The following is a 21,606-nucleotide window of genomic DNA, read 5'->3' as shown; positions in this document are numbered from 1 at the left end:
CAGCGTCAATTAAAAGGAGGTAATACGTGATGAAGCGGGGCAGGAGGTAAGAGGGAGGCAAACCGGTCCCCCCCCCGCAGGCGGGAAACAAGCGAGGAACCCGAGGCAGCTGTGCCACTTCCGGCGCGCCCCGGAAGTAGTTCGCCGGCAGCAAGCCCACGACAAGTGCGCCGCATCGGAAGCGCCGCACCTAGAAATGGCGGAACAGACGCTGACGGTGACAGTCGCATATGGTAAAGACGCGCTGGACGCCGCGAACGCGTCGAGGAGGCGCCGTAGTTTGAGCTCCGGCAGCGAGGCGCGGGCGGGAGGTTGTTCGGCCGTGTGAGCACTGGCGCTAACGTCGGCTAGCATAGCGATTACCCAGAATCCCCTCGATCCGTATCCGTCCGTGGCGCAAAGTAGCCTTTCGAACGCAATAGTCGAAACCAGATGACGTCGATTGATTCGGAGCCGACGAACGGGAAGCCCCCGTGAAGCTCCTTGAGTCGGGGGGGGGGCTTTGTCCACGTGTTGGAGGTGGCGGAACGAGTGTTGGACCCATTCCATCCTGGTCCTGACAGTCGTGTCTTTTTCCCCCAGAACGTCAACGTCTTACAGACTTAAGCTCACAACACGGGCTCAAACAGTTTGGACCACGGATCATAACCCTAACGCGCCCGTGGAAAGCCTTGAATTTTGCAATGTAGTTTTCCCAGTTATGGCAAAGTACATGACAAAATTGCCCAAGGCGTCCTGTTTGTTGATATATATTTTTTTCCAACAAGGGTATACCAAATGATGACAGAAACCCCCCCCAATGCGTTCATTTCAAAGCCCTTTGATTGAATGACATTTTATTACCCAGACTGACGACTTCCTAATAATTGTTTTGTCCTACGTTCATTCCTGCCGCAGGCTCTACGAAACATAGCATCGCATTAACGGGACAAGATGGAAACGAACCTACAGTTAAAGATTTATCAGAGGCCCTCGCTCAAGCTACCGGGGTTCCGTCGCCTTCACAGAAAATCATCTTCAAAGGTAAATTGTAGATTTGTCACTGCCCACGTATATTGTGCTGTTTTTGAATGTTGGTAAATTACATCATATTTCTAATTGCATTGCAGGTAAATCATTGAAGGACATGGAAGACAGTCTCTCAGGCTTTGGAGTAAAGCAAGGCTGTAAACTCATGATGATTGGGAAGAGGGTAAAGTTTCGGCATGTGTCTGATGTGTTACTTTTTTCAGGGGTAAAATTATGAAAGTTATGAACTCTGTTTTCTTTTCTTTTTTCTTTTTTTTTAACAGAATAGTCCAGAAGAAGAGGCAGAACTAAAGAAGCTGAAAGAAATTGAGAAGTCTGTGGAACAGACAGCAAAAAAGCTGGAAAAAGTAGATGGGGAGCTGAGAGGACTCAAGAATGTAAGAATTATATTTGCCCAAATGTTGCTACGAGTACTACACACTGGACATACATCCAACGTGCTTGAGTACGAGAGTACAAACGTGATCATTGTCTATTGACGTTACAGGGCTTCTTGGCCAAGGACCTTCAAGCAGAGGCGCTGAGTAAACTGGACCACAAAGTCAAAGTTGCAGCTGAGCAGTTTATGAAGATTCTGGAACAGATCGATTCACTGGTAAGTTATTCCACACCATGACATACCATGTCCCTTTCTATACGACACTATCCTGTAAACTACAAACGACAACCTGACTCTCCTGTCAACAGAATGTGCCAGAAAACTTTAGTGACTGCCGAATTAAGAAAAAAGGGCTCGTGAAAATGGTGCAGGTAAAAGTTTATTTTCTGCATTGGAATTGAATCAAAAAACGATTTGTTTAGTGCTCAATGAGAGCATGAAGGCATCCCCTAATGTCAACATTTTTTAAATTTTTTATTTTTTTTATTTTAAGGACTTTCTAGCCCAGTGCGACAAAGTCGAGGCTGGTATTTCAGACCACCTAGCAAAGATCCAGTCGAAGAACCTCGCTCTGGCGGAGTAGAGCGTCGATGCCTCCTCATCACACTCTGCCAATGACTTCAGGTGCTATAGATTGCTCTGTGAGCAGCAAAAACCGCACTGTAAGCTCCAGTTATGGAGCCATTTATCCTCTATTTATTGTTGGTATGACCTATTTACAAAGAATTATAACTAAGACAATGTACAGTGACAGCGACCATGTGTGGTCATTGTTGGGGAAGCGGTGAGACAAAGACACGCTGGTAACTGAGTTTAATCATGGACGCTCTGACACAGGATCAGCGGTCATCGCAGGCAAGCAAGTAAAATGAGGTTAAACTGTCTGATTTTGAAATGTGGTTGGTGACAGTAAATTGATACTGCACACCAGTAAATCATCGGCCATTATCACATCTTTTGTGTAAAAACGTTTGTGAAACGCAACACCCCCCCCCCCCCCCCTATTGTAATGTACTCTCAGTTAACTGAAAATTTATGTTTTTGTGCTATTTCAACTCCATCTTGTAACGCCCAATCAGCAACATTTTCTTTGGACAAATGGATTTAATTTTGTTTACGGAAAAGATGTGTTCTATTTCAAATAAAATTTGAGTTTGTGTTGACTGCTTTTTTTTTTTGTCCTCATGATGTAGTTCAAGGCCATGCTAGGCATTATGGCTGGAAGTGTGATTCACATTACTTACCTTTTATTAAAGAAACAATCAACAAGGTCCTCGCGCTTAAGGTTTTTGCATGACGTGTGTACAAAAACAGATTTGTATTGTAAATTATTACCGGGGAATTATGACATGGGTAACAGCATTACACTTATAATTTCAACTATAATACAAAAAGAAAACCCATCTTTTTTAAATTAAGTTTATTTCCAGATTGATCCATGTAATGTTCTCAACCATGACCATAAACTATCTGATACATATCGTTAGCGTTGTGTCATAGGAGTTCATAAGAACTGCTTCAGAGGAATGTTTAAATAGGCTGCATATAGAAATGACCTGCTTTCTAGCACAGTAAAGCTTTGTCATAGGTCAAAAATCAAAATCTGAGAGTGGAGTGACGATACACTTTCTATGTTAAACGGAGCCTGTCCAGAGAAGATCCTGATCCTGCCACTAGTCGTCTTTGTCCTTTGCTCCGTGCTTTAGTATGCGTGTGAAAGCTACATAGTTGAAGTTGCCTTTTTTGTCGATGGGAGCCTCCCTGAAGAGCTCGTCCACCTCCTCGTCTGTAAACCTGTCCCCCATGGTGGTGAGGAGCTCCCGCAGGTATTCCTCATGGATTATACCTAGGGGTAGATAAGCTTTTTGTTTTTTCCATTTTGAGATCGATATCACTCACTGCATGAGCCCAGTGAGTAAGACTTCCTGGCAAATGCCAGATTTAAAAAAAAAAAAAAAAAAAAGGCCTTGCAAGAAGTTGTGATGTCTGTATTAAAGGTTAAAAGAAAAATGTATGGGAACAATAACATCTACTTTTTTACGTACCTGTCCCCTCCTCATCAAAACAGGTGAAAGCATTCCGAATCACATCCTCCGGGTCTGTGCCGTTCAGCTTCTCTCCAAACATGGTGAGGAACATGGTGAAGTTGATCGGCCCGGGGGCTTCGTTCATCATGGTTTCCAGGTATTCATCTGTGGGGTTTTTACCTTGGCAAGAGAGAACAAACGGGAGGTAAACAGCAGCGTGTGCTACGGCTCACCAGTAAGACGCTCTGTGAATATAGATATTTGTCATTCGGAGTGGCTTTTATGTCAAAATAATCTGGAATATGGGAAGATTCTCGCAAGTAGTCCAAGGGGCAAAAATTAAAATTTAAGAGTGAAAGATACCTAATGATGCCAGCATGTCATGCAAGTCCTCCTTGTCGATGAAACCGTCGCGATTCTGGTCGATCATGTTGAAGGCTTCCTTAAACTCCTGGATTTGGGACTGATCAAACATGGCGAACACGTTGGAGGTGGCGCGCTGGGGCCGCTTCTTGGTGTTCTTGCCTTTGGCCCGTTTACTTGACATGGTGGCAGCTAGTCGGTCCCCCCCTCAGAGTCTCTGGAAGACAACATGGCGAGGTGGTTGTGGGGAGTCGGTATCAGAAAAGATGTCACCGGCCCATTATGGACCACCGCCAATTGCCGGTGTTGCTTAAAAGCAAAAATCTAATCAGAAACACAAGTAGCTACAGAGTACGTGTCCAATCATTAGTACACAACCCTGGTCACCACTGAATATGCACAATGCATCATTCCCTAACAGGGCAGGATGATCCAGATCATGACATTTAAATGTTATGATTTGGTGACAGACAGAAAAGATGATAAAATAGTTTGCATGACAATAAATAGTCAGCAAAATTTAGCAGACAATTTTAAATTGAGCTTTCTCAATGGGCGCCACTGTAATAGTATAAAATATCAACAATAACAATAACAGTGGTGAAATAATACAAAACGGCTCTCATGCCATCACAACATTTGAGGACGTAAACTCGGCTTTTATGTAATTGTGGGAGCTCCAGCAATAATCTCCATTTGTTATTTACTCACTTAAATATAAATATCGACGGTGTTTACACTAAACAATGACGACAGCAAACATTAAGCGAATGATAGATGTGTAGCCTCGGACAGAAGTCAGCTGTCACATACAACCTAAAAGAAAATAACACAATTTCTCACCTCTGAGCCCACAGGTCTAATTTGCCAAAGAAAAATATACAATTTAGTACATGACTCCGTGGCTCAAAGTGAACGAAGCATCACTCACCCGCTCAGAAAATGATGGATCAGAATATGTTTTTTATTTCAAACCATCAACAGCAGGATGACAGCGACCAAGTGTTTACTTCCTGTTTCCTGACCAACCAGAGCCCGTACTGGAGTGGGGCCTAAGGCTGCGTTCCTTTGACGAAGGAGCATGGAAAAATCCAGTCTTCCCCTCGGAAAAGGTTCAGCGCAAGGAAAACGCTTCTAGCATAGGTCTAAACAATTCTCTCGTTTCTGTGTGAGGACGGCGTGCTTTTTTTTTTTTTTTCTTCTTCTAGAATTTAGAATCTTACAAAAAAAAAAAACAACAACAACGACAACCGCATTTTATTGCGGGTGTCTACGATTTTCCCGAACAGGACTAACGTCTCAGAATGACTGATTTCCTAAATCTCAGTGGAACGCAGCAAAAGTCTGCAACGTTCCGTCGGTGTTTCGACCGCACGTTGTATATTTTGAGACGAGAGATGGATTTTTTTTCTTTTTCTTTATTATTATTATTATTTTTTTATCGAATGCGTAGTAATTCTACACTATTTTCAAGGACTCGTTTTTTTTTGTTGTTGTTGTTGTTGTTTTTAAATCAATGATAAAACTCCACTATGACATCTCGCATCGGAAGGTGAACGCAGTAGGAAGGGTGTAGTTACCGAAAACCGACCAGGAGGGGGCAGCCCCGTCCCATGCTACGGAAAGTTCATTGTCGCCCATATAAAGCCGTGGCCTTTGCATTACCGTAGCGACCCCTTCCACTCGGTCTCCCTCCAAACGTGCCCCCGTGTCCAAGGTGGAGGCCGGGGCCTGGCCCTCCTCCTCCTCCTCCTCCTCCTCCCTCCTCTCTCTCTCTCTCTCTCTGGGCTAAATTTAAAGCGGCCCCAGCCTTAAAAGGTCCTGGCGGCGTCTCCAGATTGTGCAGAGTGGCAGCATTATTTTGGTTCCGTGGCCCCCGGTCCTGCCCCGCTGCTCCCCGCTGTTCCCCGCTGCTTCCCCGGGCCCCGGCCGCACTGCTCCCGAGCTGCTTCTGGATTAGCACCACCCAGTTCACTTCGTTTGATTTGTTGTTTTTTTTTTTAATTTTTTTTTTAAACAACCGGCAGATCTTTTTTTTTTTAATTTTAATTTTTTTTTTTTCGTTGTCGGTAAGTGTCTTGTTTACATCCAAGAACGTGTTCTCCCGTGAGCGCATCACAGCAGTGAAGCTAGACCCGAGGGCGTCTAAACAGCATGTTGCTATAGCTTCGTCCACATTTCATCATGTTTTATTCAAAAAAAATTTTGAACTGTGATTTGACTCCCATGACAGCGTACTAACGAGCGGCGTGAGAGGATTTACGGCTCAGCATGCGGAGCGAAAAGGCACCCTGACATAACAACAACACTAATCCCAATTGACATTCATTCATCTTCAAAGTTCGAATTATTATTTGGGGTTTTTTTAAGGGCTGTTTACAGGTAGTTGTAGTGGATTCGCTCCCGCGGCAGTGTTACCTTCCTCCCTGCTCATATTCATACGCCCCATGAGCTGCCGTAACCCGATGGTATCACCCTTATTCTTAGAAAGGTGTCCCCAGCCGAGGCAGCGATTCTCAACCTCTTCTTTCGCCCAACAACGGGCCCCGAACCTGAGGGATTTTGTCCGAACCGAGAAGGTCTTTCTCGTCGGATGTTTATTTTAGTCCGAACTTCCGCGCCCGGAACGGTGGAATAAGAGTGAAACCACGGGATCAGAATCGCGCGTTCTCGAACGGGCGCCTACATCTTGTCCGTGCACCAACTGTGAAGTTTGGCCGTTGTTCATTTTTTATTTTAATTTTTATATTTCCCTGAAACCTCTTGGAGGACCCCCGGGGGTCCTCGGACACCACTTTGGGGACCACCGTACCGAGGGGAATAAAGTAATTGTCATGAAATCCGGACTTCGAGACATGTTCTCTAAATTGGGGGCGATTCTAGTAAGACTAGGTCCAACTAGACGGACTTAGTGTTGTCGGCAAAAGCCTGAAGGCAAGATAATCCAAACGTGAGAATCTCAGTATAATTTAGTCCCACGACATTACATCTAGAATCTCTTTTGGAGGGCATTTCTAAAAGGTCATTCGGAAATGCCCGAGGTATGGGCGGCTCTATGCTTTTTATTTCAAGTTGTGAATTGAAAACTAAACTCACAGAAAAACATGGCTTTCTAAGTACAAGTCTGTCAATCTTCACTGCTGCTCTATGTTCCCGCGCTGCTTTCCCTTTTAACACTGTAATACCCGAGGATAACCAAACTTAACCGTTCAACCCTGACGCCAAACAAATGCATTGGAAAAAAATCATCATCATCATCATCATCATCTTAACCCATTCCATCCTAACTTTTATAACGCCTCGCCACAGACTCCCCCAACTAAACCCAAACACATACCCCCCCCCCCGCCTAACGTAAGAAATCAATCTGTCGTCAGTAACGGTGAGGTTGATTTTCAGATCTGATTGAGACATAAACAGGACATTGTGACAAGGTGTTAAGTTGGCGGAGCGGCCCCCCTTCCCTCAGGATGTCCGGATCAATACATCATCAGCATCATCATCACCATCATCTGTCCAAGAAAAAGCAGCAGCGGCAGCAGCAGCAGCAGCAGCAGCAGCAGCAGCAGCAGCATCACTATGAAAGCTGCTATTACCTGAGCAGCAAGTCCTCTGTTAGCCAGCTCTCTGTCGCTGCCCACAGCAGCAGCCATGGGTAAGAAGGGCGGGGCGTGGCGCTCGAACCAAAATACTGATCTGCAGTGGTGGATGTTTGAAAAGAACAATAAGATGGATAGATACATAGATACATAGATAGATAGATAGATAGATAGATAGATAGATAGATAGATGCGTTATTGATCCCCAGGTGAATTCGCAATATACAATAAAGGTCAGGACTCATTTGAAGACAGACGATAGGGAATGTAGAATAATACATATAAAGGTAACCTTAATATACACCTCAGATAAACAATAAAGAATAAAAATGGCTATTAAAATAACCAGCTGATACAGTAAGTGGAAACCTAGAATTAGGTAAAACAATCGAATCAGGCTAAAAGTCAACGGAAATTGCGAATCACGCTACACTAGAATGAAAAAGGAGACATATAAAATAACCTAACCATGAACAATAAACTTACAACTAACAGCAAAATAAAACCTAAGGATGAACAATGAATAATAACAGAACATTTGGCAAACATTATAGTAATCCTAATTATCCAAAATATCATCCAGATAACTAAATAATTAACCACCGCGATATCATAGATCTAACAGTAACATCAACAATATTTTGTCAATATACTGTCTAAAATAGCCTCACCTAGAATTAGCAATAAACTAAGCCCACCAATAAGCAGTTACCAATGAAATCTGGCAATATACTAATATTAGATTTATTACCTAATGCTAACCAATAAACAATAGAAATATCCCGTACTCAAGCCTCTACTGCTCTTCATCTCTTCTAACCTCAAAAGAGATGCGGTACATGCAGTGGATTTGGGTTCTAATGTCACCGGCAGGGGATTTATTTTTATTTTTTTAAGTCTTTTTCCACTCATCGAGCACTTTAACGCGGTTTTAGGACGAGTGGTGATGAGTTACTGTAGGAGGGTTGTGCCCCACCCGCTCACACTTGTAATGAGTGTTTGATCGTTGGACTTTCAGAAGCAGCTTTCTCGTGGGGGGAGGGGGCTGGTTAATTTCACGTCTTTTCAAAGGATTTTATTGTTGGGCGTAGTTGGAAGTTTTGAGCTCGGGTTCATCAAAACTTCACCAAAGCGCCTCTGCGGGGAATCAAGCCACTTTCCATTAAGATCCTCCGACGTTTGGTCTCGGATCTTTGGATTGGGGGACGTTCTCCAAATGCTGATGCTCTGATTCCAGAATTGGCATCTACAGAACGTCGCCTACACCTGTCGCATGGGAGGATGTGGAGCATTTGCTATGACCAATAAACGCCACCTTTTCCCGACGGGGAGACTATAACCATCTTATTATCCTTCATTCACGCTGCTTCACGGGCGGTCTTTGTTTTCGTTGACGAGCTTTCAAAATGGCAAAAAACAACCGCTTCGGCTTTTTTTTTTTTTTTTTTTTTTTGCTGCCGTTTGGGGAGTTTAAACTCCTCGCTTCCCCCTTCTTGACTCTTCAGATCAGACCTCCGACAGGCCCGCGCTGCTGCAGGCGCCGGCGGCGTGATCCGCGGCACCGCTGTACCGTACGTGGGAGCCGCTCGATGCGGCGCACCTCACGAAAGGAGGTCAAGAGGGGGAATCTGAGCCGCGGGAGAATGGCTGCCAGAGATATTCATAGACGGCGCGGCTATTTCTGACGGCCGGGCCCGAGGAGTCCCACCAGCTACACTTACACCAAATCCACAGACACTCGGTGGAAACCGGGCATTTAAAATGCAAAGCTACTCTCACAGGAGTTTGGTATTTGAGTTCATTTCCATCGCAAAAGGTCACAAAAGGTCGTTCGGCATTTTGCGAACGCAGAACGCAAAAATGGTGATGTCGTTTGATTGCGACATTTGATACCTGTTTCGAGCGGTTCCTCTTGTACCCCCCCGCTGATTCCCCAACTTCCAGCAATGATTTTTTTTATTTTTTTTTTCCATTAACCTCTGCGAGGCTTGAACTTTTTAAAGCGATCCATAACAGTAAAAGAAACTTTCTCCCAAAATCCCTCCTCCCGCTGCTTCACGATCCCACAGCCACAGCATTCGGTGACTCATCCGCCGATATTACATCTCCACATCCTGAGATTCCCTCTCTCCGCCTGGCCTCGTCTTCCCCCGCGCTCAACCCCCGCTTCCCCCGCTGACTTATCTTCCCTCCCGAAATTGGGAATTAAGTTCGCCGGAACCGTTAAAGCCGCCGGGGCATCGAAAAACACCAGCGAGAGGCGCTGAGCAAATACTACCAGGGAATGTTGAGCCTCCAGGGCGGATCCTCTGACGCTTTCGCTAAAAATCCAACACTTCCAGCGGCGGCGGCTGTTTTATAAACCGTCACGGAGGATGGGGAGGTTTTAACGAGAGGAGCACGTGATTGTAGTGTTTAAAGAAACGCACCTTTTTTTTATTTATTTTTTTTACAGCCGGCCGCGCAATCCTTCAATCGTTGTTCGTTTCACCGAGAGACGTCGGCTCACTGTCCGTGTTCATTTACCCGTGATCCGAGGCACTTTCTACCGCTTTCCTTCTTGTGAACAGTGCCGCAGGTAGGAGGAAAGATGTCCAGCACTGGAAAAACCGAACGCTTATGCAAACTGCAACCCATCCCTCCGTTCCAGATTTGACTAATCTTTGTACAAATATTCTACCTCCAGGTAGTCTTTTCGTCGTCTTCACGGTCCAAATGCCGTCCCTGTGCACTCGAGTCGGGTTGAAATAACACACACCCAAAAGTATGAGCTTTGGCCTTTTGGTAACTCTTCTCTCCCGGTGTCCCCGCAGCCTGGTGAGCTCTGTGAAAACAGAGAAGGGGCTGGAGGCGCTCAACCTGAGTCCACTGCCCAAGAAAGCCAAACGCACCTACCTGGCCATGGACACCGACAGCGAGGTGATCGGCTACGTGGTCCCGGTGTTCAGGACCAAGTGAGTGGAGGAGCCGCATGTCTCTGACGGAGGCGGTCGGGTTGGTGGTTGAGCGTCATCGTTTTCATCGGCAAACCCGTCAATAAGGACACGCAACATCGCTTCATTGATCATTTTTTGCTCATCGTTAGTTTACTTTATTTCTAAAATAAGGCTGGGTATTGTGGAGGATCTCACGGTTTGATCTGATTTGATTCAATTTCTATTTCAACACCGATGTCCTCCGATGTTGATGAGACTGCTCACGATACGATTCTATTTGGATTCATCGACATTTTATACATAATGAGAATCGCTGCCAATGTGCATTATAAAAATACTTCTCAAATTCAGTCTGATACGGAAATGAAATACTTAAACAAATTTCTCACTGTGGTTGTTTATAATTATCGGTATTGAATTTAAGGGGAGAATGGTTACAAAACTTGTATGTCAAATGTATTTGACATTAAAAATTTTAAATCGGTAACATTTTTTTTTTTTTACCCAGTCCTATTCTAAAACATTCTTTGTGTGTGCTGTAACCACAAAAAGAAAACCTGTCCTTCTCACCATTGTTCTGCAGTCATGAAGTAGTCCGGGCTCTGATGGAGGCCCAGGATGAGGAGGTGAGGGAGGAGGGCGTCAACTACGTGGCCATGAGGAACCTGTTTGTCCGGGAGTCCAGGGAGGCCATGGAGGTCCGGGTGGAGAAGAAAACCAGGAGGAAGCACGTCAGGGAGTCGGCCGAGCGCCTGGAGATGGACAGGACGGTAAAACCACCGACAAAGTATCCCGAGCGTAGAGGAGCCGGGATGCGGGGAGAGCGGCGACGTCGATTTTAACCTCAGTTTATTCAACCTCCCCCCTCCCCCGTTCAGATGGAGGAGTGGGCCGAGTTCCGTAAGAAGATGAACACCGACAGCCTGACCCACCCCCCGGAGTTTGTGGTGAAGCCCCGTGGTCAGACCGTCTGGGAGGGAAAGACCGTGAAGCTGCACTGCACCGTGGCCGGCTGGCCCAAACCCAGGATCGCCTGGTAAGGAGCTTCCTCTAAACTGGCGGACGTGCTCCTTCAGGTGTAGTGTCGTGGAAGAATCTGAAAATATATTCTTTGTCGTCTGTCGTCCTCAAGGTACAAAAACAACGTCCTCATCGACGCCAAGGCTCATCCCGAGAAGTTCACGACGGAGAGCAACTACAACATGCACTCCCTGGAGATCAAGAAGTAGGTTGTGGAAAGCGTGGAATCTCAGGAGTTTTCACTTTATTTACTATTCATCCAAATGACATGTATTTTTCCATGGTTTCTTCTATTATTGTTCATTTTCACAAAAGTAGATTATTCGTGAATTCTTGAAGTTTTATGCTTTCCATTAAAAAAAAAAAAAAAAAAAAAATATATATATATATATATATATATATATATATATATATATATATATATATATATATCATTTATTGACATTGAATAGACCACCGTGTATGATATAATAATTCTTTGCTTTTCATGTATTTTCTTTCAGCTGTGATTTTTTCGACACCGCTCAGTATCACGCCTCTGCACTCAACGTGAAGGGGGAAGCTTCTTTTATGGCCACTGTTGTTGTCAAAAGTAGGCATAATTCACACATTCAGTTTATTGTTGCATCCTACCAGTCATGTGTTTGGGATGCACTGGGATCAATGCTTCAGCCCGTACAAAGCTAAGGATGAGGTTAAACGATTAACTTCACGATCTAACCATAAAGGAAGGAATCCGTCCGTCTCTATGTCCCTTGGTTATCTCGACAACGGTTCAACCGATCTACTTCACCCGTGCCGGGTTATTGCCGGGGAGCCAGGGATGTGCAGTGTCGAATTTCGTGCAATTTTGGACGCGTGACACTGTAATATGAACAAACTTTGAGTAAACAAGCGAACAGCGTGCTGCTCAGCTCTGTGCAGCAGCGGGGCGGGGCTTCAGGAAGTGTGTCGCTCGGGACCCAAGTACGTTCAGAACGGGCATGTTTTGAACGGGGGCTGCACTAGTTAACTCAGCTGTTATTCCAGGCTGTGGTACACTGAAAAAAAACATTGGATTGGTATTGAATCAACCAAAAAAAATCTGTTTCCATTTGGTAAAGCTATATTTCCGAGGTTTGCTCAAATTAAAATGTACAGCTTAATCTCTTCATTTTAAGTTGAGATGACCTAAAAAATATGGGTTTACCAAGCTAAAATGGAAAATATTTTTTTTGGGTTAATCAAATTACTAATTTCTTTCAGTGTATTTGCATTTGTCATAGCTAGTTCCTCAAGTTCCTCTCTCGCTCTCGCTCTCTCTCTCTCTAGGGTTCCAGGAGGGGGAGGAAGTCGGCCCTCTTGATCCTAAACCACGTGAGTCGAAGCACTTTTCCCTTTTATGGAATTTTCCCTTATTTGAACTCTAAACAATCGCCGTAATGTCCGTTCTCCGTTCCCAGATGGATTCTCCCCCGAGCACGGCGTCACCTTCGAGACGGCCATCATCGACAAGTTTGAAACGGCCTTCGGGCAGGAGGGCGAGACGCTGAGCTTGGGCTGCAGCGTTATCATTTACCCCACCATCAAGAAGTACCAGCCCGAGGTGCTGTGGTACCGGGACTGTAAGTGAAGGAGCCCCCACCGACCCCATGTGAAACCATTACCTCTTAACACGTCACCAAATGTGATTTCTTTCTTTTGTCCACGACCAGCTGTGGCCTTGAAGCCATCCAAGTGGGTGCGCACCCACTGGAGTGGCGAGCGCGCCACCCTCACCCTCGTGCACCTCAACAAGGAGGACGAGGGCATGTACACCCTGCGCATCAACACCAAGTCCGGCTTCGAGAGCTACTCTGCTTACGTGTTTGTGAGAGGTAAAGTCAGATTCTGAAGCCTGATTTACATCGTGTCCGACAGTCGGGTCCTCACCCTGGTGGTCGTCGGGCGAACTGCGTCTGAGTTTCGCGTCAAAAAATATCCCGGGGAAAACGGGGGGAACCCGTTTTTTTTCCAGAACTACGGCGATTAGTTTGCTCAGCTGGACATTTACCTAGGAAGGGGTTTTACAACTCCCTTGATATAGTGTTTGCAACGTGCAGACAAAAAAAAATTAAAAATGACAACAATTCACTTCTATAAAGAGAGTTTTAGTGATTAATTTATTGAGTGAATGACTTATTTACTTAGTTGTAAGCCCAGTTCAAATACAAAATTTGACTTCTTGTTGTAGTGTCAGATCGTAGTGCCAGATGCTTACTTTTAGCCTTAGTTTACAGAATAAAAACTTGAACTGGCTTTTTATAAGATACACTGAGATGCACAACGTCCTTAGACCTGCCAACCTGCATGCACTTTGTGTACCAACCAGGCAATTCTTTGTCAAAATACCAAATGCTGGCTGAAACTAGGCAAACAAATATATTACTGTAATTTAAAAACAAGCAATCAATACAAAACAATGGCCTGTGACCAGCCGATCGGTGTCAGATATATCAGATTCTGTGCCGGTCAAATTGACACATCAATGCCGTGCTCATGTACTGAACTCGTAAAAACGTTTTGATACTCAAACCGGATACCAACGTAATGTAACGTAGTTACGTACATGACGCTCAAAATAGAGAGCGATAGAAAGAAAATGTCGGCTGTTTGGAGGTACTGCAAGGTAAACGAAGATTAGATTAATTATTTATCAATCACCATCCATCGTGAATAATGGACAATAATTAACAGTATCAAAATCAGCAATCTCACTATTGTAAATAGCTGAAAATTGCAGTGGTAGTCTGCATGTACAGCTGTCTTATCACATGAGCGTGATCATATCACAGGATATATTTGTCATTGATATACAGCAGATAAACCCAATGAGACCAAATGATAAGAAAATTTGATTTCTCTCTTTCTTTCTTAAACTCAAATAAATCGGACGACAATGTAAAGATATTTAACAGTCAGTGTTTTTTTATGAACATACAATTGAATGAAAATCAGAATCGGCCAAAATATGAATGAACGGTTCAGACTTTTAAAGAATCAGGAATCTGAATCGGCCAAGAAAATTGCAATGAGTGCATCTCTAGTTGGTAAACATGTTCGGTAACTTTACGAGATGATGCATTTCAAGGTGTTTATCCTAATGATATGAGTTTGTAAACTGTATATAGTTAGCCACAGCAGCTCGCATACGATGTTATTATCCTCGTTAGGAGACGCCTACGGTGTGAATAACTGATGGAGTCATTTAGCTGCAGTGACTCAAACACAACAGAGACTCCCTGTTACACTGTTGAGGTACTCACAATATTTTCCCAAGGTCGACAGTTCTGCGACTTTGATGTTGTTTTTTATTTCCAGAGTTTTAGAAAGATAGATGGTTAGATCCAACTAAATATTAACCAAAAATAAATAAATAAAGAAATATATATATATATATATCAATTAATAAATAATGATAATACATTGGCTACGTACAATCAACCAAAGAACTCACTATAAAATAGAAAAAATTGCAATAACTAACTGAAAACTAGTTTAACTACTCAAAAAGCACTGTAACTAAAATTAAAAAACAATAAATCTCTGGATCAACAATTCACATTCTGACCAAAGTATACAGCATTTTGAAACTATAAAACTTAATCACTCATCTCAAAAGTCAATTAAGCTGGTATGCGCCAGAGAACATTTTGTATACATGCATTACTGAGCAGGTCGCCATCGCTGCATTGAAACTCTCAGCACCGCGTTGTTTTGGGCAGCAGGTCAATGTGTGACAGCAGACTGAACAGTTGGGTGTGGGCGGTGGAGAATGCTTCAGGTTCATGTTACCAAGTGACTTCACTCACACTCCCCCGTCACACCCCACACATGTCTTTAGACCACGCCGACCTCCCTTCTCCTTGCGTTTCTCCGGCGGAATTCAGCTTCTATTTTGGTCTCATCCGTCCGTGACATTGGCGACATGAACACACACAGAAAGAGACTGAATTTAAAATCATAATGGTTTTGTTTTTCACATGTACCTAGAGGCTGCATGTAATGTGAACGAGCGTCCACACATGCTGTAAGGCCATCAGTAGGTCAGAGGGTGGAAGCTGGCTTCTTAAGTAGCAATGTAATAAACACCAAACCAAATTCGGTGTTTGTCTGTGTGTGTGTGTGTGTGTGTGTGTGTGTGTGTGTGCGCGTGTGCGTGTGTGTGCGTGTGTGCGTGCGCGCGTGTGTGTGTGTGTGTGTGTGTGTGTGTGTGTGTGTGTGTGTGCGCGCCATGTTCCAGATGCTGATGTGGAAGCGGAGGGCGTTCCTGTGGCCCCCCTGGACGTGTGCTGTCATGATGCCAACAAGGACTACGTGGTGGTGACCTGGAAGCAGCCAGCGGTGGAGGGCAGCAGCCAGGTCCTGGGATACTACGTTGACCGGTCGGTCCTCTCCCTTCATTTATCTTTATTACAACACTCGATACTGATTGGTCCATTTCATCGTTCAGCGATCCGTTATTTCTGAATAATGACCATTGAGCTCTTAGTTCTGACCGGCTCCGCCTGGTTTTACATTTACATCCCTCATTTCGATATCAGAATCCCCAACATCCCATTCAGCATGACTCATTTCACAATAAACTAAAGTTCAATTTCACATTAATAATAATATATATTGGGGCCAATAGTTCGCTCCGTTGATGCAGGGTTAGATCTGTTGCTGTGGACTATTTTTCTAAGAGGAAGCTCTTAAACTGGACATATTAGTTATAAATCATTTCAAATCAGTATTCTGTGTCAGTGTATTCATTCATTAAGTAATTAGCCGTGGAATTTGCGTGATAATATGCAGCCAGTTGGTCATTATTGGCAAAATGGCCTCCTTCAGAGTCGTACATGACCTGATACAAGTGCTGATAGCCTTGTCGTGTGTTATTTTGCCTATAATAATAAAATATAATAATATTGTGTCTATTTTAGTGCACTCATATTAATTCTGTCAATACTGTGGATTCTGTTCATACTGTACATATTTTGTATATCCATACCCACTACTGTAAACTCTAGTTATATATTATTCATATACTTATATTTTATTCATGCGCTGCACTTTACTGCTTCTTTTGCACTTCTGGTTAGATGCTAAACTGCATTTCGTTGTCTCAGTACTTGTACTTCATGCGATGACAATAAAGTTGAATCTAATCTAAAAATGACTGGCTGGCTGCACATTATCACGTACATATTATTTATATATAATATATGCATGCCCTTTGTTGGCAGGTGTGAGGTGGGCACCCACCACTGGGCCCAGTGCAACGACAGCCCGGTCAAGTTCGCCCGCTTCCCGGTCACAGGGTTGGTGGAGGGACGCTCCTACACCTTCAGGGTTCGAGCCCTGAACCGGGCCGGAGTCAGCCGACCCTCCCGCACCTCCGAGCCCGTGGCAGCCATGGATCCCTCCGACCGAGCCCGTCTCAGAGGTGAGAGGAGGGTTGTCGACGGAAAAAGAAAATGAGCGTATCTCGTATATCTGCTCGAAAGCCTCATGTATCTCCCGAACGTTGTTTTCCTACAGCTGGACCCTCTGCCCCCTGGACTGGGATGATCAAATTCACAGAGGAGGATCCCACCGGTAGGAAACCCCCCCGAATGAGTCTTTGTTTTTGACATTTTGAGGCACTGGGTGTCTGGCAACATGGCATTTCATCCTGACATTTCCAGACTTTAATTTTTCATGCTAAACCTCTGGGGGAGCAATAAAGCCTAGATTGCAGAAAATGACTTTTTGTCTTTTTTTTTTTTTTTTTTTTTTTTTTCTTCTTTGCTGCTTGGACAGTGGGCGTGGTCCCCGGAGAACCCAGCGACGTGGTGGTCACTGAGGCTACCAAGAGCTACGTGGTGCTGGGCTGGAAGCCCCCGGTCCAGAGAGGTCACGAAGGGGTCATGTATTACATCGAGAAGGTGAGACAGAGAAGATGCACAGTACAACTGGTTTTCCATCCTCCTCCGCTCTGCTTTTTCTGTTTTGCATGTTTTTGCATGTTTCATGCAGTTCTCATTTGTTATGCAGTTAGTCTGCAATTAGTAAAATAAAATGTATTGTATTTTATAAAACGAAAAACACCAAAGGTTTTTTTTGTATGCCGTAAGAAAGCATATGGAGAAACTGTATTTGGCACTAAAATACCATTTCACTGTTGTTCAATAATTTTTCCTACACTGGGCCATATTTACATTATACATAAAAAAATAGTTTTTATAAACAATCGCAGTTTTTCTATTCAACTTTTGTGAGGCAGGGTTTTTTAGCACATCTTCATTAAAAGATACTTGTTCCCGTTTGAATTTATTTATTTTTAATGCCAATGGTGAGAAGGTGAAAATGGAAGGGACCCAATAAAATATTCCACTTAATGACCAATTTAATCAGCTGTAATTTGTCCGTTTGACTTTTACAATTATGGACTGTGTTCTACACCAAGGACAGTGGCTAAACTTGTAAGAGCTGTGTTCCCATTCCTAAACATTTTTTTTTTTTGACAATTCTGTGATTCAGCAAAGGCTCAGGCCCAAGGGCAACGTGTGCTTGAATGCTCTCCTTCGTCTTGTCCTGCTGCTGTCCTGACTAGGGATGTCAACGGGAGGGATGTTAAGGGATGTCCCCGTTACGCACTGTCACTGCTTTTTTTTTTTTTTGTTCCATTCAATTAAAAAAAGTTGTAAAAGAAAAAAATCTACAACAAAAACACTTTGTTTGGCCAAAAAGATTGCTCTGATCTAAGCTGCGGCTCGCGCTCCACCATTTTGCCGAATCAACAGTGCATTTCTTGCCGTGCGTTTTTGAATGTACTGTAGGCTAAAATAAATAAATCAATGAATGATGATGAATTAGAGAGCCCTGCGTGGTTTTACCCACACGTGATGGCAGTCTGACATGGCCAGATGATGACAAAGCGACGTCCGAAATGAAACCTAGTTTTTGCCACGCAAACCTCATATGTGGTATGTGTGTGCATTATGGGACGGGACAGGAGGCAGTTAACATAGTGGGAACAAAAAAAAATCTCTATGATCGGCCCGAATTCTGAGAAAGAATTCCGAGAAAACAAAAACTTGTGCAGCGCACACCGCCACATGCACACGCACACTCAGCCTCCTCTCCTACACCCCGTTTGGAAAACAGTGCCGTTAGTTTTTTTTGTTTTTTTTTCCTTTAAACGTTTTGAATAGGCTTGAAACAGTAAAGTTTGAAAAAAAAAAAAAAAAAAAAAAAAAGATTGCGATTTTACTTTTTACCGTAGACACGGAGAACCCGTCGACAGTCGGTCGACGAGTCGACACATTTTAAAATCCCTAGCCCTGACGGTGTGATCCCCTCCCTGTCGCAGTGCATTGCAGGAACCGACACCTGGCAGCGCGTGAACACCGGGATGCCGGTCAAGTCTCCTCGCTTCGCCCTGTTCGACCTGGCGGAGGGAAAGTCCTACAGCTTCCGCGTGCGCTGCTGCAACTCCGCCGGCGTGGGCGAGGCCTCGGCAACCACCCAGGACATCACTGTTGGGGACAAACTAGGTACAGTAAGGAGGCAAAGTAGCGGTGTGATGAGTCAGCGTTGCAGCCGTTGTATCCCCTCTGGTCTTTCACCGCTCTCTCTCTCTCTCTCTCTCTCCCCCCTTCTCCACAGACCTGCCTTCGGTCCCGGGCGCCGCCGTGGCGATCAGGAACACCGAGAGCTCGTTGGTGCTCTCCTGGGGGGCCTCCAAGGAGGTCAAACACTTGGTGGGATACTACATCGAATGCAGCATCGTGGGCAGTGATGTCTGGATGCCATGCAACAACAAGCCAGTCAAAAACACCAGGTAATTTGTTTTCTATACAATCATTGTTGTGCACATTGCACAGTGGAAAATAGCAATTATTTATTTATTTTTTACTAAAGTGAATCACATGATCAGGACAATGTCCAAAATTACTCGGTGATTTTTCGGCACATTAAGATCAACCTGCAACTTCCCAATGAAGTGTTGCTCAGTTCTCAGTGAGAGAGCACACCCCCCGGTGGAGAGTGTCTGTCACTACAGGTCACAAAGATCACAAGTATTGATATTAATCATAAAAAAATAGAATTAAAAATATGTTCTGCATCTCCACTGTGTCCAGGTTTGTGTGCCATGGCCTGAGTTCCGGTGAAAACTATGTGTTCAAGGTGAAGGCGGTCAACGCCGCGGGATACAGCGAGAGCTCCCCTCTGTCTGAGGCCGTCATTGTAAAAGCCGCCATCTGTGAGTGTCCCCACAAATAGATTTTGGGATTATTGTTTTATTTATTTTTGCTTCTGTTCCCAATCTCATTCTGTTTGTCAGTATTTCATCCATTTAATTTCCTTGCTGCTTCCATATTTCACTATTGCCTCAGGAAACTTCCTTGTTTACCTTCATATCTTACCTTCATTGCTTCATTCCTCAGCTTCTTTCCAGAACTTTGAACTGCTTTTTCAGCTTAATATTTTTTGTAGCATAATAAAAATACAAATAAGTAAATGAAAAATTAATAATAATAATAATAATAATAATAACAATGATTATAATAATAATAATAATAATATTAATAATAATTATTATTATTATTATTATTATCATCATTATTTATATTTATTTTAATATTTTACCATCAGTAATATTATATATATAATTAAATATAATATTATCTCTATGTTTTTGTTTTTGCTTGGATTTTATTATTTTAAATCTCTGGTGTTTTTTAGGCTAAAACTGTCTGGAACACAGCAATGCACGCATAGACATGGTTGAGGTCTCGTTGGAACCAGGACATTTCAGACGTCTTTTAGTTCGAGTTTGAGCAATATCAAGTTCAAGTTCAAGTTCAAGAGATTATTTGTCACATACATACACATACATATATGCAGTGAAATGTCATGACACCCGGTGATTACGCACAATAAGCTCTATAAGCTCGAAAAATACTCAAATGTGCGTAATCGACATGTCCATTTGGAGCATTTTACAAATTAATGAAAAACTTGCGGGGCGTTTGTGTCTTTATCACAATTTATTTCCAAAACATTAAATCTACGTTAAAAAAAAAAATAGCGCAGTGGACATGGTGGACTCGAAGCGACCCTCGATCATGGCAGGTTCTCCTCAGTGCGACACGACCAAGTTGCGTTTAAAGAAAAGACCAAACAAATCTCACAAAACCTTAAAAGAGGTAAGAAACAACGAGTGAAAAAACGATGCAGTGTTCACTCTAAACTCGGAAAATTGTAACTCACGCTGCGTTTCACAAAACTCAGAAAACTGTAATACTGTCCTACCTAACACATCTAAACTAGACCCTGTGTATTGTTGCCTGCAGCTATATTTATTATTGGGATTAATAGTATTACTACTGGTATTATTATAATGCCGTTATGATTTCTATCCCTTCTATATACCAGCATATTATAATACAAGATAGCATATTTGAACATACCACTTGCTAACATAACATACAAGTGCTCGTATGAGCACTTGTATGTTATGTTATGTTAACTTCTGTTTATAGAACCATCAGCATCAGAATTATATATCGTAATTATTTTTTATTTTGATCTTGCACTTTTCCTGTGAACTTATGCTGCAACAACGCCTGAATATCAGATCAATGAAGTCTTATCTTATCTCGTGATCTCGCCGGCAGTCCAACGCTGCTGCTCTCATCTGCCATTTTCCATCTCCAGCACTGAATTTTTCATTCATCTTCTTTCTGTAAACTAATAAGCATTATTGTCATATAAATACAGTGTATGACACTAAAAGTGAGTTTGCATGTGCCTGACACCTAAAAATCCCTCACTTTGGTCTGTATATTTTCGTCTTTTTATGTTTGTTCAAATGCTTACATTTATTAAGTTACCAGACAATTAAATGCTCTAGGTCAACATAAACATTGCTTTTTTTTCTCCTCCATGCAGTTAATATTGTTATGGTTTCTGGTGTAGATCTGTGTGTGAGCTCTGCTTTGCCATGTGCTAACTTCAGGAGTGGCTGTCGGTGACGGCTAAAGCATTGTGTTCTTAAAGAGCATGAACCTTGGGGACTTACTTAAAAGCAAAGGTTACACGGCGTCCAGTTTGACGTGTAAGTACTCTCCGTCACTTACAATAACCCCCAAGAAGAAAAAAAAGAGAAAGGTCTTGTTTGTTTGTGTGCATGCCGCGTCTTCATTCAAGTTCTGGCGGCTTTAATATCGGCTGTAATATTGTAACAATGGCCATTAATCTTCTGG

General features: G+C 43.3%; 3 protein-coding genes across 5 annotated transcripts in view; 2 read left to right on the top strand and 1 right to left on the bottom strand.

Moving 5' to 3' along the window:
- The first annotated feature begins 123 nt into the window (after positions 1 to 123).
- Positions 124 to 2,505, top strand: bag1 (BCL2 associated athanogene 1). Its single transcript, XM_080011497.1, has 7 exons — positions 124 to 233; positions 898 to 1,023; positions 1,110 to 1,192; positions 1,293 to 1,406; positions 1,517 to 1,624; positions 1,717 to 1,779; positions 1,902 to 2,505. The coding sequence occupies exons 1-7, from the start codon at positions 197 to 199 to the stop codon at positions 1,989 to 1,991; spliced, it is 621 nt and encodes a 206-aa protein (XP_079867623.1). The 5' UTR covers positions 124 to 196; the 3' UTR covers positions 1,992 to 2,505.
- A 357-nt stretch (positions 2,506 to 2,862) lies between these two features.
- Positions 2,863 to 4,866, bottom strand: myl12.2 (myosin, light chain 12-2). Its single transcript, XM_080011498.1, has 4 exons — positions 4,730 to 4,866; positions 3,799 to 4,015; positions 3,454 to 3,615; positions 2,863 to 3,254 (listed from the first exon to the last, which is right to left on the bottom strand). The coding sequence occupies exons 2-4, from the start codon at positions 3,980 to 3,982 to the stop codon at positions 3,082 to 3,084; spliced, it is 519 nt and encodes a 172-aa protein (XP_079867624.1). The 5' UTR covers positions 3,983 to 4,015; positions 4,730 to 4,866; the 3' UTR covers positions 2,863 to 3,081.
- An 870-nt stretch (positions 4,867 to 5,736) lies between these two features.
- Positions 5,737 to 21,606, top strand: part of myom1a (myomesin 1a (skelemin)) — a 30,354-nt gene continuing 14,484 nt past the window's right edge. For 2 of the 3 annotated variants that reach the window (XM_080011478.1, XM_080011476.1), the window contains exons 1-17: positions 5,737 to 5,867; positions 7,198 to 7,453; positions 10,211 to 10,351; positions 10,917 to 11,103; positions 11,212 to 11,369; positions 11,466 to 11,558; positions 11,857 to 11,945; positions 12,665 to 12,709; positions 12,796 to 12,957; positions 13,048 to 13,209; positions 15,615 to 15,756; positions 16,600 to 16,799; positions 16,895 to 16,951; positions 17,156 to 17,280; positions 18,708 to 18,891; positions 19,004 to 19,178; positions 19,480 to 19,601. In XM_080011478.1, the coding sequence (XP_079867604.1) occupies positions 7,269 to 7,453; positions 10,211 to 10,351; positions 10,917 to 11,103; positions 11,212 to 11,369; positions 11,466 to 11,558; positions 11,857 to 11,945; positions 12,665 to 12,709; positions 12,796 to 12,957; positions 13,048 to 13,209; positions 15,615 to 15,756; positions 16,600 to 16,799; positions 16,895 to 16,951; positions 17,156 to 17,280; positions 18,708 to 18,891; positions 19,004 to 19,178; positions 19,480 to 19,601 (2,227 nt within the window). In that variant the 5' untranslated portion in view covers positions 5,737 to 5,867; positions 7,198 to 7,268. Of the gene's footprint in view, positions 5,868 to 6,598; positions 6,840 to 7,197; positions 7,454 to 10,210; positions 10,352 to 10,916; positions 11,104 to 11,211; positions 11,370 to 11,465; positions 11,559 to 11,856; positions 11,946 to 12,664; positions 12,710 to 12,795; positions 12,958 to 13,047; positions 13,210 to 15,614; positions 15,757 to 16,599; positions 16,800 to 16,894; positions 16,952 to 17,155; positions 17,281 to 18,707; positions 18,892 to 19,003; positions 19,179 to 19,479; positions 19,602 to 21,606 lie in introns of those variants that run through there. The other variant, XM_080011477.1, reaches the window with a different exon arrangement.

Source organism: Zeus faber (genome assembly GCF_960531495.2).
Source record: "Zeus faber genome assembly, chromosome: 12".
Lineage (NCBI taxonomy): Eukaryota > Metazoa > Chordata > Actinopteri > Zeiformes > Zeidae > Zeus > Zeus faber.
Note: the sequence above shows the minus strand (reverse complement) of the source record. Positions and strands in the feature narration are given on the sequence as shown.

What these genes read in the sequence shown, in the direction of transcription:
- bag1 (XM_080011497.1), top strand. Translation starts at nt 197, where the DNA reads ATGGCGGAACAGACGCTGACGGTGACAGTCGCATATG. An exon ending in TCATGATGATTGGGAAGAGG is followed by an intron (nt 1,193 to 1,292) that starts GTAAAGTTTCGG and finishes TTTTTTTAACAG; the next exon opens with AATAGTCCAGAAGAAGAGGC. An exon ending in GGCTCGTGAAAATGGTGCAG is followed by an intron (nt 1,780 to 1,901) that starts GTAAAAGTTTAT and finishes TTTTATTTTAAG; the next exon opens with GACTTTCTAGCCCAGTGCGA.
- myl12.2 (XM_080011498.1), bottom strand. Translation starts at nt 3,982, where the DNA reads ATGTCAAGTAAACGGGCCAAAGGCAAGAACACCAAGAAGCGGCCCCAG. An exon ending in TGACATGCTGGCATCATTAG is followed by an intron (nt 3,616 to 3,798) that starts GTATCTTTCACT and finishes TCTCTTGCCAAG; the next exon opens with GTAAAAACCCCACAGATGAA. An exon ending in TTTTGATGAGGAGGGGACAG is followed by an intron (nt 3,255 to 3,453) that starts GTACGTAAAAAA and finishes ATCTACCCCTAG; the next exon opens with GTATAATCCATGAGGAATAC.